This window comes from Hirundo rustica, chromosome 19 (assembly GCF_015227805.2).
Source record: "Hirundo rustica isolate bHirRus1 chromosome 19, bHirRus1.pri.v3, whole genome shotgun sequence".
NCBI lineage: Eukaryota > Metazoa > Chordata > Aves > Passeriformes > Hirundinidae > Hirundo > Hirundo rustica.
The window spans coordinates 7188283-7214026 of NC_053468.1; the positions used below are offsets into that span (position 1 = coordinate 7188283).

The following is a 25744-nucleotide window of genomic DNA, read 5'->3' on the forward strand; positions in this document are numbered from 1 at the left end:
AGCCCCGGGGGTTACAGGAACCTCCAGCTGCCCGTGACCCGTTTCTCCTGGACAAAAACCTCATTTTCCACCCGCCAGCAGCTTGGTTTTGTCTGCCCGTGGGCCGCCGAGCAGGGGGAGAGCCGGGACATCTCTGAAATCCTCCAGCTGTTCCCCTGCCCCTCCTGCCTGCGCACGCCCTCCCGGAGCAGCCGCCCAGATGTGCCTGTGCTCCAGATGTGCAGCATCACCGCAAACCCGCAGCCGTGCGTCCCCACGGAGCTGGAACCGGGGACACGACTCGTGTTGTGTCTTGAATTTCAGGCAAGACCTGACAGCTGGGAAGGAGAGCGTGCCTGGGGACTGCCCAGCACAGGGGCAGACGAGGTCCAAGGCCCCAGCGGCGCTGCCAAACCCAGCCTTGTTTTATTAAGAGCATTAAAGGTCATCTTTTTTTCCCCTTTTAAAACTCTAACCCACGCACCAAACACATCCCATTAATCAAATACAATTTCCAACACATTAAATATTTAGAAGCCGTGCCAAAGCAGCGGGACAATAAAGAACGACACTCGGGTAAAATGAAGAGGTCTCATTTCATCATTTCGCTGCACAAAAGTAGGGCCAAACCCTGGGAACTGCTCCGTGCCCCAGCCCATCCTTTTCACCGACACCACCAGGGAGCTGTGCATCCCGAGGCGTTTCCCTGCTCTCTGTCAGCATCACTGGGGTGCCAGGAGCTGTCCCGGAGCTGTCCCAGAGCTGTCCCAGGACTGTCCCAGGGCTGTCCCAGGGCTGTCCCAGAGCTGTCCCAGGGCTATCCCGGAGGTGTCCCAGAACTGTCCCAGAGCTGTCCCGGGACTGTCCCGGAGCTGTCCCGGAGCTGTCCCGGGACTGTCCCGGAGCTGTCCCAGGGCTGTCCCAGAGCTGTCCCAGAGCTGTCCCAGAGCTGTCCCAGGGCTGTCCCGGAGCTGTCCCAGGGCTATCCCAGAGCTGTCCCGGAGCTGTCCCAGAGCTGTCCCGGGACTGTCCCAGAGCTGTCCCGGTGCTCCCGGTGAGTCAGCAGCAGTGAGAGCGACTCAGCTGTGCCGAGGGACAGAGCAGGATCCTGCTGTGTCAGTGATGGGATCAAACCTCGGCTGCATCTGGAAGGGGAAGGAATGAAACACAGCAAGACAAAAGCAGGATTCCTGTGGTCAACTCACCCCCGTAAAGGTCACGATGAGCCCTTGTTGCTCAGAGGATTGCTCTTGAAACCCATCGCCATCCAAACTTGGTGCAGGAAAATGCAAGGAAGGGCAACTTCCCCTGGATTGCTTCCACCTCTGGTGGTTTTTTATCTGGGAGCACAACAACCACAGCTCATGAATGTGGAATATTTTCCTTTCTCAAGTGTCTCTAAAAGGCAGTGCAAGCCCTTGGGAAGAGTCCTGGTGCCAGGGAAAGCGGAGTCCTTTGTGGGAAAAGCTTTTCTCCAGGCTGAACCTGGGGGGCTGGGGCACTTCCAGCTGCCCGAGTGGACGCGTGGGGTTGATATCCCAAAAGCACTGATTTGGGGGAGTTTTACGCATGAGGAGAGAAGCATTCAGTGAGAAAACCCCATGATGGATCTGCAAAATCCCTGAGGAGAGGCCACGGGGACACCACAATTCCTGAGCCTTTCCAAGGAATCTGCTTCACCTGGGGGCCTGGCTGCCAACAGCAGCATCCCCAGCCCTGCTCCACACAGGAATTTTAAGGGTAAAACCAGAAAACAAAGCCATAGCAAGGGCTGAGTTTTGTGCCCACTGCCTGCAGAAAACTGATCCCAGGGGAGAAAGGAGTTTCCTTAATCAGCAAGGGCGAGGAGGGCACAGGACCAGGGCAGGGCTTTTCTCAGCATTTTCATTTAGGTGGCAGAGAAATCTGAGCGCAACAGAAAGGAGCTGGAAAAACAAACAGGTGTGTCCGGCAGCAAAGGGGCCGTAGCTATAGCAATGGGACAGGCCCTGTTGACAAAGGGCTGCACAAAGGACCTTCTTGAGAGATTAGAAGTGCTTTATGAGCTGGCAGGGTTTCCCGGGAAGGCGCCGGGGCTGGATCACGGCAGTGGAAGGCGATTGTTGAAAAATCAGGGCAGGGGCATGCACCGGGCACGAATCTGCCTCCTGCAGCATCCCCCGGGGCCGGAGCCAGGGTGGGGTTTCTCAGCAGCTCATGGAAATGTGTGGTTGTGCACTGGGCTGCTCCCTTGCTCCCAGCAGCACGGCAGGGTCCCAGCTCTGCAGCAGGCACCCCAAAGGGATGGTTTATTATGGTTTATTATGGTTTATTATGGTTTATTATGGTTTATTATGGTTTATTTCGGGCATCCCCCAGCTCTGTTTGCTAAATGCTCTCTGGCTGGCAGAGGTGCCCAAGGTTTGGGTGGGGAGTGCAGGTGCCCTGCCCAGTGCTTTAGCTGGACACCACCCTCAAGCCTCCCTTGCTCCCATCCCAAGCACAAGCCCAGGGGACAGGCCCTGGGACCTCCTGGACATCAGGCCACTCTCCTCATCCGTGGATATCCCCCTCTCTATTCTACGCCGGCTTAAATTAAAGACAAGCTCTGCTGGTGCTAAGCATTATTAGTGCAAAAGTGAGGAGAGACTCAATCTACAGCCACAGAGGCTTTGAGTTTCTGGTAAATAAAGCAACTATTTCCAGGTCCTGCCCCCACAGGACTGCCTTCCTCGACCTAAGGAAAAGGCAGGAGCCAGAGCAGCGAGCACTGAGCACACCCTCCCAGAGGCCATCCCCTTTGAAGAGGCTGAGCCATCTTCTGCAGAAAAATAAGGTGGCAAAAGATCAAACACATCACGGTGTATTTTGAAACTGGCGATTGAGAGAGGGGAAAAAATGAGGCGGTTGAAAATCCAGTAGTGTATCCAATACTGACCCCACAGAGGATGAAATATTCTTTTTAAATATTAACAGTCACAGTAGGAAGGAACAAAACCAGAAACCAAAACAAGCAAACAAACACACCCCTCGCTTCGCTCCCCCCTCAAGAAAAAACATGGGTGGGGAGAAAAGAGCCCAACCTGCTGCTCAGAGGAATAAAAACCCCAAGGTATGCGTGGAGAGATTTCTGGGAAACCATTGACATTTTTGATGAATGAGCTTTCTGTGGGTGGTTGATGTAGAGGAGAAGGGTAAGAAACGCAGACATGATTTATTCTCAAGCAAAATGATGAGACTAAAGGTCTCCTGACTCAACACTTCTCCTGACTCAAGAATTCATCTTTTTGTTTTCTGCCTTTGCAGATTCTGCTGGATGCGAGGGAAAGCCACGCGATTTGCGCACTTCCCATCAACAGCACGGTCCGTTTAGGCTCCAAGGCAACAAACCCAATTTAAAGCCTACCTTTAAAAGCTGAACTAGATGTGCTTAAGATTACACCTTAATTCCATATTTAACTTGATCCAAGATAAGCACAGTGATGAACTGAAGCCCCGGGAAATGTCTACCCACATACGCACATCGAAGTGTTATTGGGGATGGCTTATTGGAGAGGAAAATCTGCACAGGATGCTTTTGCTGATTAGAAAGTATAAAATCCTAGGAGGAAGCATTTCCTGTGATTCCTCAGGTGTTTTGTAGGTTCTTAGAAATGTTATGTGGAATTAAGCTGTGGAATTTAAAACCTTTGGGTGCCCGAAAGGCAGTGAGGTGAGAACAGAGGTCCAGCCCACAACACAAAGATGCGTAAAAGATCAGAGAATCATGGAGCAGGATTGGAAAGGGCTTTAAAGCCCGTCCCATTCCACCCCTGCCACAGGCAGGGACACCTTCCACTATCCCAGGTTGCTCCAAGTCTCATCCAACCTGGCCTTGGACACTTCCAGGGATGGGGCAACCACAGCTGCTCTGGGCACCCTGTGCCAGTGTAAGGGGAATGCCTCATTGTACAGAGCTAGAAATGTAAGGTGTAATCAAAAGTATGTTTTCTATCACCAGCTGTTAAACCAGGTGTGTCACTGTTCTTTAGCTCCTCCAGGACCCATCCTCCCTGCAGGGGATATCTGCTGTTAATGGGCCATCGAGGCTCACTGCATGGCTGAGACAATTACATCATCCATTGGGAGATGCTCCACCCAGGGGAGGAGCCCAGCATTCCTACCTGGATAAAACCTGGGGTTCAGAACACCAGGAACAAACAGCCTGTGTGCACTGGATTGCCAGAGGAAAACTGAACCCATCTCACCACCAGTGGACTTTCAGAGGAAAATTACACCCTTTTACAGGATCATTGATTCAACAGAACCACATCTGTCACTGCAGGAGGACTTGATTGGACTGCTACCATCACCCTGAACAATGAGGTGTCAGGTTGTATTCTGACCCTGTCAGATGATTTATTTTTATTTTTTTTCCTACTACATTTTAATTTTAATTTTCCTAGTAAAGAACTGTTATTCCCATTCCCGTATCTTTGCCTGAGAGCCCCTTAATTTCAAAATTATAATAATTTGGAGGGAGGGTGTTTACATCTTCAAGGGAGGCTTCTGCCATCCTCAGCAGACACCTGTCTTTCCAAATCAAGACAAGAAAGAATTTCGTGTGGCCTTACCAACACCTGTTGGATGTGATGATCCAGCTGCGAGGAGATGCCAACAAAGTGTTTTGGAAGTGAGCTTCTAAGAGAAGCTCCCACTGACAAACACTTGCAGGCACTTCAGTTCGCATTTCCTTAGGTTTCATAAAACTGGCTTTTTCCATGCAACACAAGTTTAAATATTTGTTATTTGCACTGCAAATGTTAAGGAAAAAAAAAAACAACAAACCCAACAACCTCTAAAATGCAGTAAGATTTATGCAGTATGATTATGGAAAGTCAGACAGTAGAGTGGGGAATGGAAACAAGAAACGAGCTGAAAAAAAATCATTGTCAGAAATGGATTAGTAGGAAAAACTCCCCAGCCACTATTCAGCACTTGTGAGGAAAGACCCCATCTTTGACACAGACCTGTTACCTCTTCTCGCCCTCTTTTCTCCTGCTCCCTAAATCCAAACATTGATTCTATCTATATTCATGGAATGAGAATTTCTAAATGCCAAGTACCACTACAAAATGGCCCAAGATTTCCATCTATTTACCAGGAATGCTTGTGGATGTTTCCAGTTGGAGAAAAAAGTCTGGGTTTGTTTTTTTTTTCAAGTGTTTATTCCTGCATACCCACATATGAGGCCCACTGCAGTCTGGGCTGGAGCTGGGTACCAGCTTCTTATTATTTTGTTCTTTCTTAGCTAAAATTCAGGAAAGATTTTACTCAGAATAGACCTGATTACATTAGATTGGCCCATCATGGAAAGAATGAGCTTTAATCTCACTTCCTTCACCTCTTACTTATTCACAGTGGATTTCTCTCTTATTCACTTGAATTAGAGTCGACTGCTCTGCTTTAAAAGCAGAGGTGAGGTGGGCCAGACTTCAGTTTCCCCCTATAAAACCCAGTACAGTTCCTGTTTTTCCAGGCCATGTTACCAACAGACATTCTTTGTTCCAGTAATTATCCAGCCCGACCTCCTGGTCCAGCGCTGAAAACCAACCTCTTTACATACACTAATGTGTTTTCCAACATTCTAGAGCTTTCCTTAAAGGCCAGCTCATGCTTTTCAAAGCTCCCATGGTTGTGGTTTTGTCCCCTGGAAACAGGAACGATTTTTCCTCCCAGCAGATCCAGCACAATTCACTTCAGGGGGATTCACCATTGAAAAGGTGAAGGACTAAATCAGATTATTGGGCCTTTTTTTGCCCCAGGGTGTCCAGATTTTACAGCAGGGTATTCCAAGGAGTTGCAGATGCTATAAACAGGTAAGTGCTGCCCTCATGTTTGTGAAGGTTCAAAACCCACTGGAAACACCAGACCTGAGCTGGGCTGTGAAAACACAGGGATGGAGCCAGTTCTGTTCTAAACACAGCTCAGCCTTCTCCTAAAAGCAGATTTTTCAAAAGTCACCCACCTCTAAGCTAACTTGCAGCCTTACTTTTGATCTCTTGGAGGAAGAACAGTCCTAATGAACTTGACCTGAAAAGCAGATCCAAAGCGCTGTGGATGTGGCCTCTGTTGGATTCCAATGCCCGGCACCACACTACGTTTCAGAGCAATTACACTGAATTTTTTCAGGTCTGTCAGCTGAAACCTCAAACCTCAGGGAACAGTCCTCGCTCTCCCACACCCTCACAATCCTATTATTTATTTGTGCTTAATAAAATGACCTAATTAGAGCATTCTCCAAGGAAACAACTCGCAGCTTTAGGCAAATACAGGAAGATGTTGAGTTCGACACAGCCCTTTCCTCGAGCCAAGCCCAAGGCAAACAACCTTTTCAATTAAACCCACTGGACCAGGTAGGCACAAGCACCTCTGCTGATAAACATCACTAATTAGAATCAACACCTACTAATACAAATCTCAGCTTTACAGGAGACATCTGGGGCCTCCAGATGTGTGTGTCAGGTCTCAAAGGAAATATACACACAGGCACTGAAACCCATGGATATCCACGGGAAAACGGAATTTTTAGGGTAAAGCCACTGGAATGTAAACAGCAGGGCTGAAATTTAAGAGATGACTCCAGAAGTCTGGTTCCTGCATAGCTCAATGTAATATCAGATATTTACCAACCACACGAGGACAAGCAGGTTTGCTTACAGCCATGGAAAATGAGGATTCCTAAGAAAAACCCTGGATCTCACTGCAGACTCCAGCACTAAACATTCAGTGAGGAGAGGAGAAGAACAAACAAAAAAAACCCAGACACCGTGTTGTACTTTTTTTTGATTTTATAGAATTTTTACAATATATTTCTCTTCATTTGCATATTTTACCCACATCTGTAGCTTTCTTTTTACATGTTGAACTGAACTGGAATAAATCTAAAGGTCTGATATATTTTAAACAACTGATAAAAATCGCAAAGTAGTAAACCCGTAAGAAAAGAAATTATAAAACTCTCGTTTTTAAGTGTTTAATGAAAGCAAGTCAAATGTATCATTAGGAACAACATGGTTTGTTTTAAACACATCATAGGTGATTCAGGCAGGACAACTTTTTTAGTTTTTCTTATATTAGGCACATTTTTTTTCAGCATACCTGTTTTCCAGACAGTTTTATACAATTCAATAGCATCATTCACATCCACTTGGAACTTCTGCATAATTTTCAAAATGTGATTGATCATGAATATTCATTATTGGTATTCTATTCGTCTTTCTTTAGCGCTACCAGAAAGGAAAAAAAAAAAAAAAAAATCAGTGTTTTTTTGTCTGTTAAAAAATCCATAATTAATGATTTGAGTTATAAGGCAGCAACAGATTCAGTGTCAACTCAGGTCACAGTCCTTCAGTTCCATCTAGTGGGTAGAAATTATATTTAGTGGACACTGTTCCTAGACAGTTCCTTCAGGGCAAGACGACTGACTCATGAGGCCAGTCACTGCTGGTAGAGTAAGTTGAGTGGTAATGCCTAGCAAGGAATTCTGGCCACTCCTGTGTCATCCTTGCAGCCTCATGTCTTCATCCAGAAAGCAAAAGGACAGTCCAACAGAAAAAAAAAAAAAAAAAAAAAAAAGGTGACTATGACAGAGCTGTGACAGGTTCTATGAATGGTTTATTTACAGTCTTCATCCCTGATGTGAAAAAAGAAAAAGCCTTCTTCGACTGCACGGGCAGCTGGCAGCAGCTGCACAGCTCAGCAGCCCATTGCATATCCGTGATTCCTTGGCCATGGATGCCCATGGAGGCAGTGAAGAGAAAAGTCCTACTGCTCCAGAGAAGCAACTTCCAAGTGCTCACCTGTCCCAGCCACGTGAATCCCTAACATCAGTTCAGGAACATCTTTTGGTGGAGCAGCTCCCCGTGCCCAGAACCTGTTCGAGCAATTACAAGGTGTGAAGCAGTCGGTTCCCCAGGATCTCTGACAGCCCTGCAGGGAGGCTGTCAACTCCAACACCTCGTGTGGATGTGGGAACAGAATGATCTGTGCATTAAAGGTACACCACAATCTTGGGGATTCCTTTCCCATCCTGATGTCTTGAAGGAAATCAACGCAGGATGCTCGAGGAGGGCTTTCAGAGCAGCATCTCTCTGCTTCCTTTCATTCTTTCACAAGTGCAGCACTTTTCCTGAATCCTGGCATTCTCATTTGCTAAGAGAGCCACTCCACTCCTGAAGGCAATGGCTTCAGCATGGTGCTTCTTGGTCTTCATTTTTAAGTATTTCAGGCAGAATAATCACATTCTGATTCAAGCACTCACTGTGCACTCGCTTGGCTAAAGAGAAGTCAAAACAAAACTCTGCAGCACTAGAGGCCATCAAGAAAAAATCCAAGGGATGCATTACTGCACGTTTCCCTCTCAGAGGGAGATTGGGCCACCCTTAAACTCCAGCCCCAGCTGATAAAACCATCAGTTCAGAGGACACTCCCCAAAGCAGGGCTCCTGTGCACTGGTATTTGGGCACCATTTAAATTTTGGACAAGCAGGGTCAATAAATATATTTCCTTCTGTCAGAGCCACTGCTTTACACACTTGCATTCAGTAACTACTAGAGCTTTTGGCTGCCTTTTTTCTTTTTTCCTTCCATATTCCAGTGTTGAGGTGAAGAAGTGAAGAAGAAAATAATTAGCATTAAAAGTTATCTGAATTTATGTTGACAAGACCAGCTCTACAAACTGTGCAATGGTACACAAAATACACCCCCAAATCTTTCTGTGTTCTTTCTAACTCTTTGGAAAGGGAATAACCAATGTAGCTGCGCAGGAAGAAAGCCAATTTATTTCAGCCTAGAAGGTCTGCAATTAATTCCATGTTCACTAAGAGAAATGTGGTTATTGCTGTGTAAGATAAGAGTGGATTGATCATTAACCCCACCCTGAGAGCTGGGAGTCCGGGTTCCCAGCATTGCCAAGGTCCTCCTAAGCCCCTAATATCAAAATAACTGAAGGAAAAAAAGCCTCATAATTTCTTGTAAAGATGTGATTTTTGAGAAACCTACGTTCTTCAGGTCTTCATATCACCACTGCCTTGTGACTGAAGGGCAGCCTTTGCTCTCTGCACTGCAATAACGGGCTGTTTGGAAAAACGCATCGGAGATAAAGCAAGGTAAGAACAGGTGACCCAGATGAACGAATCAAAGAACAGGAGAAACATAAAGCTCTTGCATGAGGATGCTGTGAAACTGGAATCCTTCAACTGCTTTGCAAGTCACCCACAATTTGTTTTACAACCTGTAGTTTAGTAAGAATCGAAATCCTTTTCCTTGGGAAGTAGCCTCCAAAGCAAAAATGACAGGATTCAAGCGTGGACCATTGCTGCAGCAGCCACCAGATTCTGGTTTGCCTGTTTCACTCTGAAGATGCACAAGAGATGCTGCTGATGGCACCACCCCGAGTTCAGCAGTATTTTCTGAAGCTGACACGTCTCATGGATCAAGTCTCCTCAGGAGCAGATGATACAAATGTGGGGGGGGGCCTTCCATTCTGATACTTCAGCTACCTTCTTTCCTTTACTTCCTCTGAATAAAAAACAATATTGTTCTGTTTACTCTAACATGCTACAATATGTGCATTCATAACTGTAGGCGACGCATGAGTTACTTCAGGATGTGCTTTTTCATTGAAGTGCGCTGTTACTTTTACAAATTCTACATCAAGGTGGAAGGAAGGAAGGAAGGAAGGCTGCAGAGTGCTCATACACTGAAGCTGAAGGAACTTCTCCAGAACGGAGTTAAGATGTTTGTTCCAATGTCCTATGGACAAACTACTCTATCCCATGCACTCCGGCCTGAGCCAGTATTAAACATTCCAGAAACTTGTTGATTTGTTTGGATAGTTAATGGCAAGGCTGATAGCAGCAATGTTTTTCAGGGCCTAGAAGAGAAAAGGAAAAACAAAGTCACACCAAATATTTTCCTCGAGCCCAAAGTGTAAAGAAATCGTATGAAACTAAACAGAAATGGAAACCTAGAATCGTGGAATGGTTTGGGTTGGGTTGGGAGGGACCTTAAAGAGCATTTCATTCCACTCCCTGCCATGGTCAGGGACACTTTCCAGCAGACCAGGCTGCTCCAAGCCCCATCCAGCCTGGCCTTGGACACTTCCAGGGACAGGACAGCCGCAGCTGCTTTGGGCAGCCTGTGCCAGGGCCCCACCACCCTCATGGGAAGAATCTCTTCCCAATATCCTAGAAAAGCATTTGTGCATAGTTCACTCACAAATTTCAGAGGCCTGTCAAGGTGCTGTAATGACCAAGTACATTAATATCTCTTTTATAAACTCCACTGGGCAATGAGAACTCCTTCAGTGTCTGCCACCAAGATCCCAGACCCACGCAGGCCTGGGGCTGTGCAATCCTACCTGTGCTGTGCAGCGATGAAGATGATCTTCAGTATTTAAGGCAAGCAAATACTCCTGTAGAGATCCAAGCTCCTGCAGCCAGAAAACGTGCAATGAACACCAATGTTTCTACCAAAGGTGATATTCTACTAATTAACATTAAAATGCTGATCATTAGAGCTGTCCCCAAGAACCAAAGGTATCAGAACTGCACACCAGAGTCTCCCAGACTAGAGCACAGGGTGTGATCACAGAAATGAGCTCATGTCACCGCTCATATTTAAAGTTCAAAACCAACTCAATGAAAACGACACGTAAATACCTTTAAATTAATTATTAAACCAGAATTCCTCTCAGAATAAACAGTGGCTTTAGGGCCTTAATAGTCATGACTATTACATAAAGTCCAATGATGGATAAGGTAACAGAATCCCCTTCTAATTAGAATTTGCTGCCACACTCCACAAGTGAAAGTTGTTAATGTTCCTGTCACTTTGAGGGATAAAGAAAAACTGCATTTAGTGTAACACTGAATTCTCTGTCATTCCCAGCACCGAGGAAAGGAGGGATAGAAACACATGAACTTACAGTAACTCTGTTTTCTGTCACAAAGAAGAGTTCTGCCAGTGCACGATGAAGAGGAAGGAGAATACCAGGCTTGGCCGTGTCGTGACAAGAGTTGTTTTCCATATGGGTGAAAAGCTGCCAAAGTGGCTTCAATAAGGTGAGGTCACAGTCCCTGAAAAAAAGGTAATTCAAGTGAAATCGTGATGCAATAGTGAGTAACCACCATGCCCATTTCTGGGAATGTGGGGCGGGGGGAAACCAAAACCAAATCAAATTTAAGAGAACAAAACCATACATTTGTGACAATTAAAATAAAAAATAACCACTTTGCTAAATACACTTGCATCTAGAAATACTCATGCCATATATACATAAGCTTAAGGACCCATATCCCTTCTAAAACTCAATTACAGGCCTAGTGGTACAACTAACAATAATAATTTGAAAGCTATTTACTTTAGAGAGAATCAGATAATCACTTCACCAGGTTATTATTTCATCCTTACCTTAATTCTGCAATATAACTAATACAAAGAGAAAAAATTTCTAGAAAATTGATTGAAATCTACTTTTGTCCTGTTTTGTGATGATTTTTTTTTTCTTTACAATGACATTTGAATTCCTTAGACTTCTTTAAAGGCCAGGAAAGAAGACAGAGTAAAACACTTCTGCTATCAAAGCGCCGCGAATTGCATCTGACAGGCAAATTAAGAACACCTGCTTCAAATCACAGGGGATTTTTTTTGGCATCAAAATAGTATCAGAGCATCAGTTTAGTGCCTTTTTGTTCCCTTGCCCTGTGCCAGGGTGAGGAGCAGCGCACTCACCCCTGGCTGCTGCACTGCACTATCTTCAGGAGCAGGTGGATGGCCTTCAGACGCTGGTGCCCCGTCTGGCGACACGCCACCCCCACCTGCCACTCCCAGATCTTGGCCAGTGGAAGGTGAGGAATGACCCTTTCCTCAGACAGCATCTGCTTTAGGATTTCAAACCCTGGAAAGAAAAGAAAATTCAAAAGGCTGTTCGATTTTGTACGGGCGCGTTCGGTTCACGGAGTCGGTTTGCTCCATACATCAAGTATTGCAAGCCAGAAATATTGAATTAAAATGCCAAACAAAACTCTGAGATAACTCTAGATTACATCCTGACATGCAACTCTTTTCTGAGGCAAAACTTACATAAACGTTAGAAAGAGTCATATCCAAAATTAAATTTTTGCCCAAATAAGGCAAACAAAACTTAGGCCCTCCCTGTCATATGACATGCAGTACAGTTTTGCTGTTAGCAAATTATCCACCAACCTCAATTTCATTAAAAATATTTAAACTCTAAAATAAACTAACAAAACCCCTTATGCAAAAAATTAGACCCAGAACCATCCTATTTTAATGGATAACCACTTTTGAAAAATGCAATTACCATTATTTCTCTTTCCAATTACGGCATCCTGGAGTGTTTACAAAATACTCCGTAATTACCATCATATAATGAGATTATGGATGCAAATCACATTATTATAATTGTAACTTCCAAGTCTCTGTGAAGATTTTGTTTTTCTGCCCCAAAGTCACAGGAAGCAAGAGACATCAGCTGAGTTTCAACTGGAACAAAACTGATCACGTTATTTCTAAGACACTGAATTCAAATTCTAAGTCGAGACAAAGGGATAACCACAAGTCTCTCAAAGGTCAGCAAAATAACAGAAAAAGGCCCTTTTCAATGCATTCTGAGCATCTCTTACCTGTCTGAAACCTTCCCAGATGACCTGCTGTCACTGTAAACTTATAACCCCACTCAGTGTTGCTCATGTCAGAAGTAAATCGGTAGTAGAGTGTGTCTCCTGTGTGCAGGGAAGGAAGAAAGCCCACATCACTATCTTCTGAGTTAGTTCTGAGTTAGTTTTGCCAACTCAAGTACAACTTAAATGAAAAGCCTGAAATTAATTAATCCTAGATGCCTTTTGTTTTTTGGTAACTATGAAACACAAAGAACAGCTGTCAAAAAGGAGGCTGATGCAAAACCCACGATGGTTTCCCCTTGTCTAAAGATACCGGACAGGAAGGAAAATGCCTTTTACATTTTTGACAACTGAACAGAGGAATTTAAAGAAACTCCATATTCTGCATATTTCACTTTTCCAATTGTGTTACTGGATCAGTTATGATTGATGAAAAAAGAACCCCTATACAGGCAGCCAAGTTCTTAACCAGAACACTTGAATTCATGGGACAAAAGGTTTAAAATACTTGAAAGTAAAATTTTTACATGTCAGAAAATTAAATTGAACATTTTTACTCTAAGGAGGAAACCTCTTAAACTGAATCACTTAAAAACAGAAGGACTATTTGAAGAAGAAAACATTTGACCACTTTACAAAAAGTGACAAAAAACATTCAAAAGTTTCTGCACCTTCAGAGATAAATCCTGGTAGTTGGCTGTAACACTACACAAAACATCTCCTTAACCACTGTGCTCCACAATACTACAGCTGTTAAAACTTAAAGTATCTTTCTGCCCCATGAAAAAGCCTGGGACAAGCAGGCAAGATTTCATTGGGAAGCAGAATTTTCAAAGTTTCATGAACAAGAAAAATTTTGAAAGCGGTTTTTAGGATTTACAAGGAACTATCTATAAAAGAATTTCCCTTTTAATCATGAAATGGAGACAGTGTTCTCTCCTACTCGTAGAAAAAAAGCCCTTCAATCAAATTAAAAGCCCAGAAGCCTTTAAATGTCTGGCTTCAGCTAAAACCTGCTGCAATCAAGAGCCTTAATCCAGACAGCCTTGGGTGGAAATGAACTTCCACAAGGTGAAACTCAAGTTTCACAGCCAAGGTTGCCCTAAACAATGGGCTTCCAAGTTCAGCTCCTCAGCAGCTATTAGGGAGGGAAAAGAAGACGGACAGAAGTTGACAAAAATCTAAAATATTTCTACAGAACACACGTCTGCTTTTAACTGGCACCTTGTAACCCAAACCTAGCACCTTGTAACCCAAACTGGTTTGCTGAGAAAGTTCCTAAATCTCTTTACAGGTGCTGACAGTCCTTGAAGCCAAGAGCTTCCTGCAGTGCCCCAATGCTCAGGGGGTTAAAAGTTTAAAATGAGAAGCAGGGCACTGTGCAGTCCCTGAGCTCCCTGGCATTTGCTCCTCACTGTGCTCTACAAATGTGCTCAGAGGATCCAGAGTGCAGCTGGCAGTCAAAGCCTGGGATTTTTCCAGCTGTGCCCTGTGGCACCAGCTGGAGCCAAGGTGCTGGCACTGGCTCTGTGCTCAGAGCAGCAGCAGAGCACAGAAACAAAGATAAGCATGTTTTATGTTGGTTCTTTTTTTATTAAAAAAATGTGCTTCCTGTGGAAAGTAAGGCAAGGCATAAACAATGTAAGTGAATATCGTGCAGAACAAGGACTGTGTTGGAACAGAACCAAGATCAAATTTGTTTCCAGTAGCTGAGTGCACGCTTTGACTGAAGGGTGGAAAGAAAAGGTCACAGCATGACAACAGATAAGCCACGTTTCAGAAAGAAATGCAAGAGCAGCACGTCAGAGCAAACAGAGTGGGACAAGGAAAGGATTGGCTTCATTTCTCAGGAACATCCATGTTTAAGTCATCAGGAGTTTCTCTGAGGAGTCCCAGCAATATCCTGTACAACGTTGAATGAGTGCATATTCACCTGGAAGCTCAAAGTCAGTCCATTTCTGCGGAGAGCCGCTGAAGCTGTGCCGATCCTGCTGGAAATCGCTGCTGCTGGACATGAGCAGCTCGTCGCAGCCCTCCTCGGTGTTACACTGAGAGTCAAACTTGATGGAGAGGTAGATAGCACCAGGAATGTGAACTTTGTCCTGACAAATAAACACAGCAGTGTTGGAACCTTGGGCAATGAGGATTTTAGGATTTCTGTGCTGCCAGGCGCTGACCCCCAAGCAAACACTGCATTTCACCTGGGGCCGTGGAAAAGGCTCCAAAATTGAGTGACAGCACTGGGATTGTGGATGTGGAGTTAAATAGAAGTGTGTGATATCACAGGGTGGAAAACTTAGAGTTTTAGGCTTTACTATATAGTAATATATATATAGTAAGATGGAGATTTTAGGGCATAGCCTAAGTCCTTTTTTACCTTCTTCTCTGTGGGTCTGGGTGGCCTTTTGTAATTGGGTAGAAAAATCCGCATTGCGGACCATGGGTGGTTGGTTATTGGGTTAAAAGTAAAAATAATCTAGGTGTCATTTCTTAATTGGACAATTCATGCTTAAAAGACCTCGGAAAGAGTTAGAGGCAAAGCCATTTTTCACTTTGTTAGCCAGAACTCACAGCTTGTGAGACTGTACTGTAGGTAAGAATTAATAAATATCTGAGTCCAAACATGAGCTGTGTCTCTTGAGCAATTAACCCTGGCCCTAACAACAGGAAAGAAGATAAGGAACCCACACAGGAGCTTTGTGTCCTGTCACACTGTGCCACCCAGAACCCACTTCACTTTCACCATACAAACAAGGGAGATATAAAGAAAATTTTACAGCATCTCTGTGAGTAAAAAACCTCTTGGATATTTTTAGCCAGAGGTAATTTAATAAATGTAAGGCATGGCCTATTGTTCACATTAGCTGTTAAGCATGTAAAGTGAATTGCCAGCAATGCTTTCCTTTTTCAGAAGCGGTAATTGTCGCTGATATTGATCTCACTGCCAGAACCTAAGGGGTTATATGCATTTTAGAAATAAAAATCCAAAGAGTCAGAGCAGCAGGGAAATAAAAAAAATCCCAAGACTGCCCAGAGGCAATAATTATTTACCAAACTATATCAGAAAAAATGCTTTCAAACAGTATCAAGAGAAGAAAATCAGAAACTGTTTGTGTCAGGGGAAGAGTCTAAAATGAGAAATACAAGAAAAAAGACACCATTCCTACTTTCATCTAACAGCACAGGGACTAACAGGCCAACTGAAACAAATCTTTGGAAGGAAGGGTAGAAACATTTGATCATTAAGGCCTTGAAAGCATTTACAAATCTGATCTGCTTCAAATACACGCACAGTAAAACCATGTTAAGTTATGCACTTCTCATAGGATTGAATTAGAATCGCCTTAAAGTGCCTGACTGAACACAGGGCAAGGCCTGAGCTATCTGACATCAGCCTCTTCCAAGCAAGACTGACCAGAGCTCACAGGCACTTCCAGCACAGGAGTCCCACAGATACCCCGTGGAACTCTGAGAGGCTCCTGCTCCAACCCCTGGGTGATTTCAGCTCCAAGCCCGGCACTGCAATCCGTGCCTGCCTCACCTCGAAGTTGGTGTTGTTGTTGTAAGGATGCTGAGATTCCCTCATCTGCACTGCCATCCCTGGCTCCTCCATGAACTGACAGGCTGTCAGGGCCATGGTGCCCAGCATGCTCTCCTTGCAGCCATGCAGCACTTTCTGGAGAATCTGGGGAGGAGGAACGTGATGTAAATACGATTTGTTGTGATAAGAACATCTACGGCTGTGCGTGCTGGTGGCTGACACGAGTCGTGTCCAGCCACAGAGTATTCTGGAGGAGGGAATCAAGGTACCAGCAAGAAACAAGATAAATTCACAAATGATTCCTACAAATGTCATCTCCATTTCATTCTGAATGTCAGAATTTCCCTCTGTTCTAGATATTTCATTCTTTATTTGATAAAAACATGACAGATATTGGCTATGTCTCTTCACACAACTGCTAGAATCAAGGCTAACCCATAAAGTAATTAACAGGAAACTAAAGCTGTAATTGAGTGAGATAAACAACTCTGTTAACATACTAAACAGGCACCTTTACCTTCTATACCTACAGGTTTTCATTTAACAGAATATGTCATATATCTCAGCCTTAAAAAAAAAAAAAAAGAGTACAACTCTGTGCATAAGAAGAAATGACAAAGTATCAATTAGATGGCTGAAGTTTTCACAGCGGCAGATGCAAATCCTGTGCATTTAAAACTACCCCAAAATGTCCTTTAATCTATCAGGGCACACTAAATATAATTCAGAACCGCCTGAGTCTCTCTTTTTCTCATTTTTATAACTGCATAAAAGCCCTGAATGGGGAATTCTGTTACTTGAGGCTTCCAGGTCATCAGAGCAACTCATTGCACATCTTCATCTCCTAACTCCTCCTATAAACTGTAATGCACCAGCTCAGGCCAGCAGGTTCATCTCCAAATCAGCCAAAACATGATGTCTCAGAAGAAGGAGTTTAAAAACCAAAGGCAGCATGCAGCAGTTCCCTGAATGCACTCTTTGCCTTGCACTTACAGAACAGCCCAAGACAAAGGCTAGGCTTTTGCATTTAATATGCCTTAATAGATTTTATTCCATCAGTTCATCCTGCCCTTTTCTGAACCCATAAAAACACCCTGGAGCAACAGTTTCCAGGACTTACTGTGTCAAGAACCTGTTCTTTTGGTTTGTTTTGGACCTGCCACTTATTACCTTAATCTGACACTCCTTTGTTTTCTTACTGGGAGGGCCAGTGAATAATACTTGCTCTTAACTTCTGCATGCTATTCCCTGCTTTAAATCCACAGAGAAAGAGGAACAGACTTTTCCATGACTCCTTTTCCCTCAATGCCCCACAGGGGAAGGATCCAGAATGAAGAAGACCAGTTGGTTCTTCAAACTGAAGTTATTCCATGGCTGTAATAAACCCTGCCATTCTTCTCTAGGCCACTTCCAGCTGTACTGTATCTTATTTTAATTTTTTAATGACATGAGGGAGTCACTGCAATCCAAAAGAGTGCACAGCATTGGTTCAGTGGTATATCAATGCCTTCTGCTTTATTTTTCATTCCTTCTTTGAAGATTCCCAGCACTTGATTTGCTTTGACTGCTGTGAAGCCTTGAGCTGACACTTTCATTACAACATTCTATTGTAATTGCAAGATCACTTCCACCACCAGCTCATCAGCGGAGTAGCAGGCATTACAACATCCACACTGAGATCTAAGAAAAAGCAGCTTTTAAAAGGCACTGCCTATTTTACCAATGTCTCCAGATTTCCATCTAGCTTGCCTATTTTCAAAGCAGACTGCCCATTTTACCAATTTCTCTTTCATAACTGAGAGAGTCCTCTCCACACAGCTACTTTTTCCATTTTCTGCGAACAAGATCAGCACATCAAGACGCTGACAGATTCCAACTGTTCTTTCAGAACTAACTTAAAATCTGGAGTTTCAATTTAGCTGAAAAAAGGAACTGCAAGTACTTTTGTTAGTCAGAGTCTCACGGCCTGTAGGCACAAGGTTTTGCTCACATGCTTAAGCGAAACCCACTTACTTTTTCCCATAGCTGCTTCTCCTCTAGCTGCATCAGCATGTCCAGGATGTATGTCATATGGGCTGGGCCACTGAGGTCTAGGATCTCCTCATTTATCGCCACATCATCAGGCCACTCAGCCAACAAGGATGCCAGCACGTGCCTGGCATACAGAACTGCAATTGCCTCATTGACACGATACAGGTAGTCCCTGACAGCTTTTTTACTCCTGGAGTCCAGCTCCTTGTGCAGGAGGATGGAGCTCTTGGTGCGTCGCTGCTTGGCGTAGCTGAGCTGCAGGTCGCTCTCCGTGTTGGTGATGAGTTTCTGGGCAACAGGATTGGTTTCTTCTGTTGCTTTATCACAGAGTACAGGCTTTGACTGCAAGGAGAGAAATGCGAGTTTGAAAAGAGGCTGTCAATAATTTACTGCCTTACGTTCGGATATCTGCCCAAACAAACTGAGTTTACAAATGAATTTGCCAAAAAAACCCCACAAAAGTGGGATCTCTCACACGGCTACAGATTTCTTGAGAAACACCGTTTACGTCTACACACCTCACGATGCACTGATGCATTTGTGGAAACAGCAGTCAGGATTTTAACCAGAAGTGTTGACTGAAGCTCACCTACACAGGTAAAGCCACCAAGTGCCCTGAAATGAGGCAGGTTGGGAGGGACTTTTGGAGAGAACTTGGTCCAAATTTGACTTTAAGCTGAGATAACTTCAAAATCTGGGCTTTGTCCAGTTAAGTTTGGACAGTTTCCAGGCATGGATATTCCACAGCCTCTGTATAAGCTGTTGAAAGGCCAATTATTTTTTCTTGTAATTATGTGAACCTGCTTCAGGAAGCTCCTTCCCCTTTGCTATGCAACAAATGAACAGCTCTGCTGGTGACACCACACAGCCAGGAGTGAGCCCTCAAAATAAGGCAGAGCTGTGGGGCCCTGCTATTGAATGCAAACCCTAAAGCTTGCAAGTGGAGTGTCTACTTTACAAGATAAATTCATTGCTTCCTTGTTCTGCTGAATTTACTGTAAGATAACAATGATATGCTAAAACAGTAGCAGGGCATAAGCTTACAGCAATGAGATACAATCTCTCTTGTGCAACGGGAGGAAATTACAGCCTGCAATCACAATTTGTTCTCCTGACCTGGGAATTAAGTTCTTTCACTTCCTTAGGGAAGGAGTAACAAGGAAGAAATACTTGCTTCTTGTACCTGCTCACTCATTTTGACATAAAACATTGATAACAGATTATTTCAGATGTATTAAATATAACTTCTCGGGTTTGAAGTTACTAAACAGAAGCTACTGAATGCCAAAATGCATTCTTTTCCAGCTGCTCCTGTTTGTAGAGGTGTCCATACCAAACAGGGCAAGATGATCATGTCTGTATCCACAGCCTTGGAACTCTGCTCCTCCAGCCTCAGGCGTTTGCTGGGCTGCCACTTCTGAGCCAGCGTCCGGATCCTCTCATCCGTTGTGATCACATCCCCATCAAACCTTAACAAAGGAAATCAAACACACACACCTCTGTTTCCAAAGTAATGCAGACTCAATTAGGGCAGTTAAATGCAAATTACATCTTCCCACCTTATGTTTTGGAAAGATTAAACTCGGCCTATTTTTATCACCTGAACTGTTCTCCTGTTCTAACGAGCCAATGATTTAAATGTTACAAAATCACTCATTTCTGTGAGAACATAGTGTCTCTGTGAGATGCTCTGAGTACAGGGAGCCACATGTGAGCTCCTGACTCTTCCTCAGCTCCCAGAATTCAGAGCCATAGTGGATCTTCATATGGGAGCTAGCACATAGAAAAGAGCATGTGATGTGTTTCAGAAGGTGGTGACTTGCTTCCATAAATACAACTGAGCAGGAGTTTATTTCCTTACTTTTTCACACATGAAAACCAAATCTTGTCCTCGGAAGGATTTCTATTCAGCACCAAGATTTTAGATTTTCCCCCACCACTGTCTCTCTGCCGGACCCAGGCTTTCACTTACCTCTTCTGAACTTCCAGGAAAAAAGAATCTGTTCTTTTCATCTGCAACTCATACATGGCTCGAAGAATGTGGAGAGGTGCATTAAGTGCATCGTGTGTCATCTGAGCAAGGAGCAAAAAGAAATGAAAAAAAACCTCAAAAACACATTAGAGGGGAAAAGAAAGATTGAATTTCTTTAAGGATGACCCAGGTATCATTTTCTAGCTTGTAGGTAGAGAATTAATGAACTTAGTATCTGGATTAATAATAATGAGAAGCAATTTAGCAAAACACTGTATAATGATTTTTGTATCATTCATTACTGTAGCTCATTTTTATTTCCTTTAAAGAATGATGCACTGAAATCATAGACCTATACTCTATAAATTTAAAAGGAAAGCAACCATATGAATTACCAAATGTTTCATGCAACTACACCCACAAGGAGGTAAACTGATTTAAATACCAAGAAACATATTTTGGTGGCTTCATCCAGGCCCTCCAGAGGATCAAGTTTGTTCTGCTCCACATCCACAGGACCAACAACAGGCTGCTCCACATCTTGATCTTGTTCCCTGTCTTCCATTTCAGTATCCTCCTGCTCAGCCAGGGAACTGATATCTTGCTTCGAGGAATACAGCATTATTGACAAAATCTACACAGAAAAAAAAAGTAGCACATGGTGTGACAGCTGTAGGTATTATTCGTTTATTTGCTATCAGCATCTCAGAGGAACATTATCAGACCTGGACAGTGCTTAACACGTGGTATTGTACAAAGAAGCACACCTAAAAAATAAAAAAACAACCCCAAAACACAAACCAAAACAATTTCCCACTTCAGTAATGAGTTACACTTTCCATGCTGCTGCAAAGACAACTTTAGTGATTAGCTTGAAAGTGCAAAGAAAGTCGAGAAAGTAATTATTTAACCATTTCAGTACATCAAAGATTTGAAGACTCCAAGACAAAAACAGAACAAAGGTTCTGTGATGGCCCTACACAACCTTCTCCTTTGAAAAGAGCCCTTTGGCTTCATCATAGTCCTAAAAATGAATTAACACAACTGCAGCCTAAGATAAAACGTAACTAACAGCCGAGCCACACTTATCTTTCAGCAATGAACAACCACTGTGAAGGAATATGCCCATGTGTGCATTGATCTCCCCACCTGCACTGCAGCAAAACCTTGTGCAAGCTGTGCTTTTCCTTGAGATTGTTTTCCTAACTGAAGAATTTTCAAGAACAGTCTAAATAAAACCCATAAAACAATCTGAGTAGATGAGTTATGTCTCATCCTGCAAATTTTTTTCCAAATAAAATCAGATTAGTGGAAATCAGCTCCCGCTTTAAAGAATTTAGTCTATCATCCACACGATTATGATGGGCAGAAGGAGGCAGATTCAGGGATACAGTTAAGGGAACATTTTTTTTTAGAGACTAATTAGAAATAATCTTGAGCCCCCAGGAGGGCAGTGTACTGCCACAACCTTTCACGCCACTGTGTGAAGCCTGACTTTGTACAAAATGTCACTTTTCTTACCTCCAAGTCTCGGAGAAGCCAAGTCTTACTGAAGCCAGTTCCTTTGCTACACTTCTTCACTAAAAGTTTGAGTAAATCCGACTGAAGAAAGGCAGACTGGATCTCCTTAAAGCCATGAATCTGCACACACAGACACACACACACAAATAAATAACTAAAAAAGGAACAATGCATCACGGTGCTTGCAAGGCCTTGTCACACAGCCTCGGGTGAGTTTCCTGCCAGATGAACTACACTGGGAATCTTTTTCTTTCATTTCACTAAGATAAAAATCCCCACTTCAGATCCCTTAAGGGTATCATCTCTGACATGCACAGAGTAGTAATTGAGTATCTGATTTGATCTGATAGTAAAAAAAAAAAGGAAGAAAAAATTTCAAATATTTCAGGAGTGAGAAAAGTGAGCTTCACTCCATAAAATGGTATCTCTAGGAATTTCTTCCTGAGCTCTCCTGAACGGCTGGCCCCCACAGAGGAGAAGCAAAACAACTTCCAGCTCAGACTCCCAGAAGCTATTTAACGCCCAGCAACGTTTTCAACCCCCTAGAGACCAGCAATAAAGGGATCCAGCTGTGACAGAAGCGCCCTTGTGGTAATTCCCCAGCGTGCTCAGTCAATGCCCAACTCCTGCAGCACAGGGAAGAAGATGAACTTTTATTTCTCTCTCATACTCCGTGTCAGGTACCTTCAGGGTTCTGTAAAGCCCCTTTAGGGCGAGGGACAAGACCCAAGTTGTCTCCACTGCCTCAGCATAGCTGCTGTCCATGCTGCTCTGCAGCAGGTGGGTGGAGATGAGCACAAAGTGCTGCAGGTACTGTCTCAGCTGCGGCTGGGCATCGCTGCCCTCCTGCTCGCATTTCTGAATCAACTGATAGTCTTTCACTGCAAGAGAGAAAAAAAGCACAATTCGCTCAGCTCACGTGAAAAATGTTGTAGAGTTAGCTGCTAGCAGATCTGAGTAGGCTGAGACGTGAGACATCCTTACATCAATTAGGTTCTAATAAAGGTCTTTTACGAAAATTATCTCAGATTCCCTGAACAGGCGAGAAAGTATTTCATTTTTCAGTACAAGTTAAAAATCCCCAGGTCACTTCTGGCAATAGCATATATTTGCACATTAGCAGTACAGCAGGCAAAGCAGCACATGCTGTATTTTACAATTAAAATGGGGAAAATTCTGACCTGCAATTGATATGATGAAACAAATATTGCTGATCTTACCGTTTAAAATGTCAACAGTTAAACAAAAAAGAAAAGCTTTTATATTCAAATCTTCCTTCAATATCAGAAAGCAGTTTAGTCTGTTGATTTTTCCAAATGACTTTTACACAACTTCAGTAGTCAAGTCTTAGGACAACCTTTGCTTTATTAACTTCCCAATATTAGGTCATACAAAGAGAAAAGCCCTTGCTCCCTAAAAACCCAACTGATTTGTTATATATTAAATGTTTCTCTTGGCCTCAAATTTTAGGGATATCCAAACTGTTTTTCAATTAGCAGTTGAATAGAAAAACAAGAAACATAGGATTGTGAAGGGTAAGACACAAGCACTACACAAATCTTGACACAGAAACAACTGCTTCATCTTCATCAAAAGCCTATTTCTGAGATATCTCACTTAACAGAATGGTCTCAACTGTTTTCTAAATCCTTTTCTAAATAAAGATAATTGAAATAATTACTGTAGAAGCTTCCCAATTTGGCAGTGACCTGCAAGCAGAATTTGGTTAACCTACGAGCAGAAAGTCAGGCAACGTAACTAACAACGGAATTCAAACTCTGCAGACCTGCACAGTTTTCTAGTTAACATTTGCTTTTGGGTATCCATAACAAACTGTAAGGAACTACCCTGTGATTCTCTGATAAACCAAAAATGTGACAGAACCTGTTTTTCTCTTTCGTGTTTTGATGTCCACAACCACTGCCCTGTTCTTCTCAGTGAAGTGCTTCAGGATGATCACGTTGTGAGGCTCGTTGGCATTGTCCATGTACACAGAACGAGTGCCCATACACAGCACCTGCAACGGCAGCACAACTTCAGGCAGGGTTTGGAACACTTATTTACAAACACACACCCATGTGTTGGTTACATTTGCTTATCCTTGCTATTGTATTTTTGCCCTGAACCATTGCTTGATGCCTGGTTGTTGGAGTCCAGGGCATTCCTTTGGTTGCCCTGGAGGGTCAGGGACCTGGGCAGGGGGGTCTGGGACCCCAGCCCGGGGCTCAGAGAGACACTGGCTTTGATTTCAGTCCATGGGAAAAACTTCCTACACTGAGAGAAGGTTTACAGGCCACAAGAATGTGAGAAATAGTCGTTTAGCTTATCACAGAATGAGAAAATAGTAGTTTTAGGTTCCTAGCATTGAAGTGAATGGGGACAAGATGGAGAATCTGGGGCGTTGTCTCCTTCTTCTTCTCCTTCTCCTTCCCTCACTCCATTGCTGCATTGACGTGGCACAAAGTAGTTAGTGAGGATTGGGTCAGAGTAAAGATGACCTTTTTAGTAATAGTGATAGACATTGGTGAGAAATAGTAAACAAGAAATACGTAGTAATTAGTATAAAAGATAAGGACAGCCCAGCTCGGGGGGAGACGTGAGGAATCCATGCAGCTGTGAACACCTTGTCGGACTCTGAGAAAATTGTAAGATAAGAAACAATAAACAAAGTGTGCAACCTTGAAAAATCTAAACCTGAGAACTCCGTCTCTTCCTTCGGCTCGGCTCGGAGCTGTGCAGGGGAGCAAGGACCCTGAAATGTTGGGGTAAGCCCCCGACAGCTGGTATTTGCTGATCTTTAGAAAATGGAAGTTTGAGTCTATAAAAGAGATGTCTGCAACAGCCAACTTAATGCTACATATCAGTTAGGAGCATCAAGATGGAGAAGGGATTGTTTTGCTTGTAAAAAAGTTCTTTTAGATACCGAAACAAATGAAGCTGGTTTGCTTGCAGCAGTTATAAGTAGCATCCAAAGAAATGCCAGGCAAAACCAGCTCATTGTTCTCCATTAGATCAATGTTAATTGTGCACAAGTAGAAAGATGTGAACTCTGACACACGCCAGGTTTTGAGAGTTCATAAAGGTTGTCCCCAGTTGATGGAATCCGTAGCGTTTAGAGATCCCTAAAAGCTTTAACCAATTTTGATTCCTTCAGGCCCGACAGCCACTTACCTCAGGGAAGCCAACCAGCACCAACAAAGTGAAGATGTTGGTGTGCTTCAGCTGGAAGGGCAGCTGCTTAATGCAGTGGTCAGTGAAAGCAGCAATCACGTGGTGCCACTGCACAGAGGCGTTCAGGGAGCGAAGGATGTCTGCCATGGAGCTCGCCCAGTCCAGCCCCACGCGGCTGCAAAGCAAGAGCAGGCTGCATTAGGGGGGCTGACTGCACACTGACCTGAAGCTGTTCCTCCTCAGGACAGCACATCACTGGTAATCTGTCGCAGCTGCAGCTTTTAAATTATTACAGAACGGTTTTGCCGAGTATTTGAAGCTTTCGTGCCAGCTGACACACGGATTCTGCTTTGTTTTCCACAGAGCAGAAATACCATTCTGTTTTCTGAGAGGGTCTGCAGTCCCACATCCAAGTGTACCTGAACACTGCCACTGTTAACTCTGAATTTTAGTTTTGAGCTCAAAGTTTCTGTTTGCATGGCAGCAAGAGGTTTATTTCCCACGTACCTGCTCACTCCGTGGATCACAAAATAACCTACAGGGACTGGTCTCTTAGTTTTTGAGAAAATCCTTTCCCTCAGCTTATGCTTTGGATATTCTGCCTTTAAATTTCATATGTTTTCTATTCATTTATGAACCCTCCCTGTAAAACATAGCTACAATAAAAAGTAAGTCACATTTAACAGGCATGACATTAATCTCAGAATGCTTGAGAGCTTTCTCAGGATCTTCAAAATCTGTCCCTCCCTGCTGTTTCCAGTGCAATTCTACTATAAAACCCCTTTCTCTCAAATACTCTTACACAGAAGGGCCAGATCCAGAACTCAGCACTGGTGATAGTTATTGTGACACACCCTCCTCCCTT

The 25744-nt window shown here is 43.6% G+C and overlaps 1 protein-coding gene across 1 annotated transcript in view; it reads right to left on the reverse strand.

The window, feature by feature from the left end:
* Positions 1-6790: 6790 nt before the first annotated feature.
* The window catches only part of ZZEF1 (zinc finger ZZ-type and EF-hand domain containing 1), a 57137-nt gene continuing 38183 nt past the window's right edge, over positions 6791-25744 (reverse strand). Inside the window, exons 41-55 of the mRNA XM_040082231.2 lie at positions 24880-25054; positions 23593-23725; positions 22393-22589; positions 21709-21828; positions 20633-20821; positions 20188-20288; positions 19549-19684; positions 18198-18557; positions 16185-16328; positions 14577-14745; positions 12647-12745; positions 11733-11898; positions 10927-11077; positions 10360-10431; positions 6791-9873 (exon numbers count right to left, since the gene is read on the reverse strand). Of these exons, the coding sequence (XP_039938165.1) occupies positions 9799-9873; positions 10360-10431; positions 10927-11077; positions 11733-11898; positions 12647-12745; positions 14577-14745; positions 16185-16328; positions 18198-18557; positions 19549-19684; positions 20188-20288; positions 20633-20821; positions 21709-21828; positions 22393-22589; positions 23593-23725; positions 24880-25054 (2287 nt within the window). The 3' untranslated portion in view covers positions 6791-9798. The remainder of the gene's footprint in view (positions 9874-10359; positions 10432-10926; positions 11078-11732; positions 11899-12646; positions 12746-14576; positions 14746-16184; positions 16329-18197; positions 18558-19548; positions 19685-20187; positions 20289-20632; positions 20822-21708; positions 21829-22392; positions 22590-23592; positions 23726-24879; positions 25055-25744) is intronic.